We start from the raw sequence: 3,132 nt of genomic DNA, 5'->3' as shown, positions 1-3,132 counted from the left end.
ATTTCTTACAAAGTCTCAGTCGATCCTTCAATTGATTTTTTTTTATGCTAGTTTCTTATCACGTTTAATCGGCCTGCTAGGATGACGCGGCCGGCCAGCCTGTTTTTTTTTGTCTGTTGGGTTGTGGATGGAAATAGACCATGCAAAGTGCAAAGTGTGTTGTCTTGTTTTTTTAGTAGATCAACGTGTCTGTCCTATCTTCCCCTATATCTTTTAGCATGTCTTAATCAATAAACATTTTTATTTTCCTCCACGATGTGGGTCAAGGTTTGCTCATATAATATTTGGTAATGCGATAAACCATTTAATCTATGTGCCAAGATTCATGCAAATTTGTGTTGCATTTCCTTTTTCCGGTCACAACATTGTGTAATATATTTTTCAAAATGGATTGAGCCAATTCATTTTGGATTTGCAGGTTAGTTTTCCTTTTATTTTTGTTTGTTCTTTTAAAATTATTAGCTATTTTCATTCTTCTCATTCTTTTCTTGTTCTCTTTTTCTCTCATAATTCCTTCCTTGAAATATGTTCGTGTGCTTTTTTCATTTTTCTTTTTGGCTTTTATTAATTATTAATTGTTCACATTTATTGTCGTCAATTTTGTAACCATACTATTAGCTACATGTACATCTATCCACATGTGACTGCACACATCATATCCACGTATAACTATGTTTTTTTATTAATTCGTTATTCTTTAGCCTCGAAGGAAAACTTTACAGTATGCATGTCTGTTAATCCATGCACAACTAAACACGTCTTACTACACATGCAATTGGTGAAGGAGTGGCCTTTGCGTATATTTCTCTTTTTTGTTCCTTTTTTCGTCTGAAGAGGGGGTAGTTGCATGTTTGTCAATAGGCACGCAACTGCAAGGGTCGTTCCCGACTACAATTGAATGTCTTTGACGCAACCGCAACTCAACGGTTTGTTTTGTTTTAGTGCGACTGCAACTTTGTGATGTTTTGTCAGGAAGGGAGAAGTTGCATGTTTGCCACTAGGCACGTAACTGCAAGTGTTATGAAACGATATTAGCTGAACTTTCTACTCTCATAAGGTTTTTCCCTTGCTTAGCTTTCTTCAACAAAACTCCATTTTCTGTCTACCATGATGACTGATGTTGGAATATCTGTTGTGGCAGTGACGGCGATTTGCATATGGCCGCTCTAGCATTGGAACTGTGTTGCACAATAATGGTCGACAGAAGATCCGTTAAAAATGTTGGTTTAGCTGTGAAACAAAAAGTTTTGCCTGAGGCCCTTACTTTGATCAGGAGTGCTCTGTTGCAAGGACAAGCACTGCAGGTATATATTTTCGTATTTAAATATAAATACTTGATTTGCTCTTATTCTCCAACTGACAGGGGACATTGTTTCTGTTACAGGCGCTACAGAAGTTTTTTGCTGCACTGGTCCAATCTGCAAATATAAGCTTTGAAACTTTGTTGAACTCCCTTATTTCCACCGCTAAACCATCACAGTCAGGCGGTCTTTCCAAGCAGGCACTATTCTCTATTGCACAGTGTGTTGCTGTGCTATGCCTAGCAGCTGGTGATCAGAAGTGTGCATCAACTATTGAAATGCTTAAAGGCATTCTAAATGATGACAGTTCTACTAATTCTGTAAGGCTTTTCTGATCATGCTTGTCTTCTGTTCACTAGATTTGCACATTTATATCTATGTCATACTTGCAATCTTTTGACATAACAGACCTTAATTCATGTAAGCTAGCTTTTCAAAACATCACTTGTGGGCACGAGCTGCAGGAAGTCGCCCACGTTCACCACCAGCGCCCCGGCCACCGGCGGCACGTCCACCCACGCCGGCGCGTCCTCGACATCGACGAGCACCTGCAGGCCGCCGACGGCGTCCTGGAGCAGCACGGTGAGGAAGCTGGCGTCGGTGTGCCGCGGGGTGCCGAGGGTGAGGTGCGGCTCCGGGCACGCCGGGTAGTAGTGGCAGGCGAGGCTGAGCCCGTCCAGGCACCCGTGCTCCTCCTCGAGGTGGCCGGGGCGGAGGCCCAGCGCCTCCGACAGCAGCCCCAGCAGCGCGCGGCCCAGCCGCTGCTGCACCAGCCGCGCGTACTCCGGCGCGACGCGCCTGCACGCCGCCGGCAGCTCCTCGGGCGCCGGCGGCTCCGGCAGCATCTCCACGAAGAGCGTGTCCCGCCAGTTGGCCGCCGTCGACTGGAACAGGTCGAGGTTGCTCTGGTACCGGACGCGCCGGCCGGTGTCCCGGGTGTAGTAGGGCGCCTTGGCCTCCACGGGCTCCTCGATGAAGCCCCGCACCGCCGCCAGCATCGCCGACGTGGCCGCCTCCGGCACGCCGTGGCCCACCACCTGGAAGAAGCCGAACGTCTCCGCGGCCGCCCTCACCTGCGCGACCACCGCGGCCCGCGTGGTGGTGGTGCCCACGGCGGATGACAGGTTGATGACCGGCACGGTGAAGCGATGAGGTCGAGGCGCGCCGTGGGTGAGGGACTCCGGCGGGTGGTGGAAGATGGACGGGACGGCGGTGACGCCCGCGTCGACCAGGCCCTTGACGCCTGCCCTCGTCTCGTCGAACGCCTTGAGGTTGAGGGCGCGGAGGGGCTGGGCGGAGGCCATGGCGTGGACGCGCCGTGGAGTGATCGGTGCCGCCTGCTCCTTTTGATTCACCGGTCTGTGCGTGCCACGGGGTGAGGTGCAGTCGTGGCTCTTTCTTCATCGAACGTGTGCGCCAGTGTGTTGCCGCCGGTGATATCTCATGGTTGCTGCCCATCAGCAGTGGATCGTGTATACGTCACCGACTACTAAATTGGCCGTGTGCACGGCAGACAAGAGAAAGTATATGCAAAAAATATCTGGAAATTTTGTTTCGCCAAGACAAGACTTTTACCAATGATTTACAGAACGACTAAAACTCAGTCGACTGATTTCTTACAAAGTCTCAGTCGATCCTTCAATTGATTTTTTTTTATGCTAGTTTCTTATCACGTTTAATCGGCCTGCTAGGATGACGCGGCCGGCCAGCCTGTTTTTTTTTGTCTGTTGGGTTGTGGATGGAAATAGACCATGCAAAGTGCAAAGTGTGTTGTCTTGTTTTTTTAGTAGATCAACGTGTCTGTCCTATCTTCCCCTATATCTTTTAGCAT

General features: G+C 48.8%; 1 protein-coding gene across 1 annotated transcript in view; it reads right to left on the bottom strand.

The window, feature by feature from the left end:
* LOC119352847 (1-aminocyclopropane-1-carboxylate oxidase homolog 1-like) overlaps positions 1-2,745 on the bottom strand; it is a 4,368-nt gene extending 1,623 nt beyond the window's left edge. The window contains exon 1 of the mRNA XM_037619434.1: positions 2,531-2,745. Within this exon, the coding sequence (XP_037475331.1) occupies positions 2,531-2,605 (75 nt within the window). The 5' untranslated portion in view covers positions 2,606-2,745. The remainder of the gene's footprint in view (positions 1-2,530) is intronic.
* Between the last annotated feature and the right edge of the window lie 387 nt (positions 2,746-3,132).

Source organism: Triticum dicoccoides, chromosome 2A (assembly GCF_002162155.2).
Source record: "Triticum dicoccoides isolate Atlit2015 ecotype Zavitan chromosome 2A, WEW_v2.0, whole genome shotgun sequence".
Taxonomy (NCBI): domain Eukaryota; kingdom Viridiplantae; phylum Streptophyta; class Magnoliopsida; order Poales; family Poaceae; genus Triticum; species Triticum dicoccoides.
The sequence above is the reverse complement of the archived record's forward strand: the minus strand, read 5'-3'. Positions and strand labels throughout refer to the sequence as shown.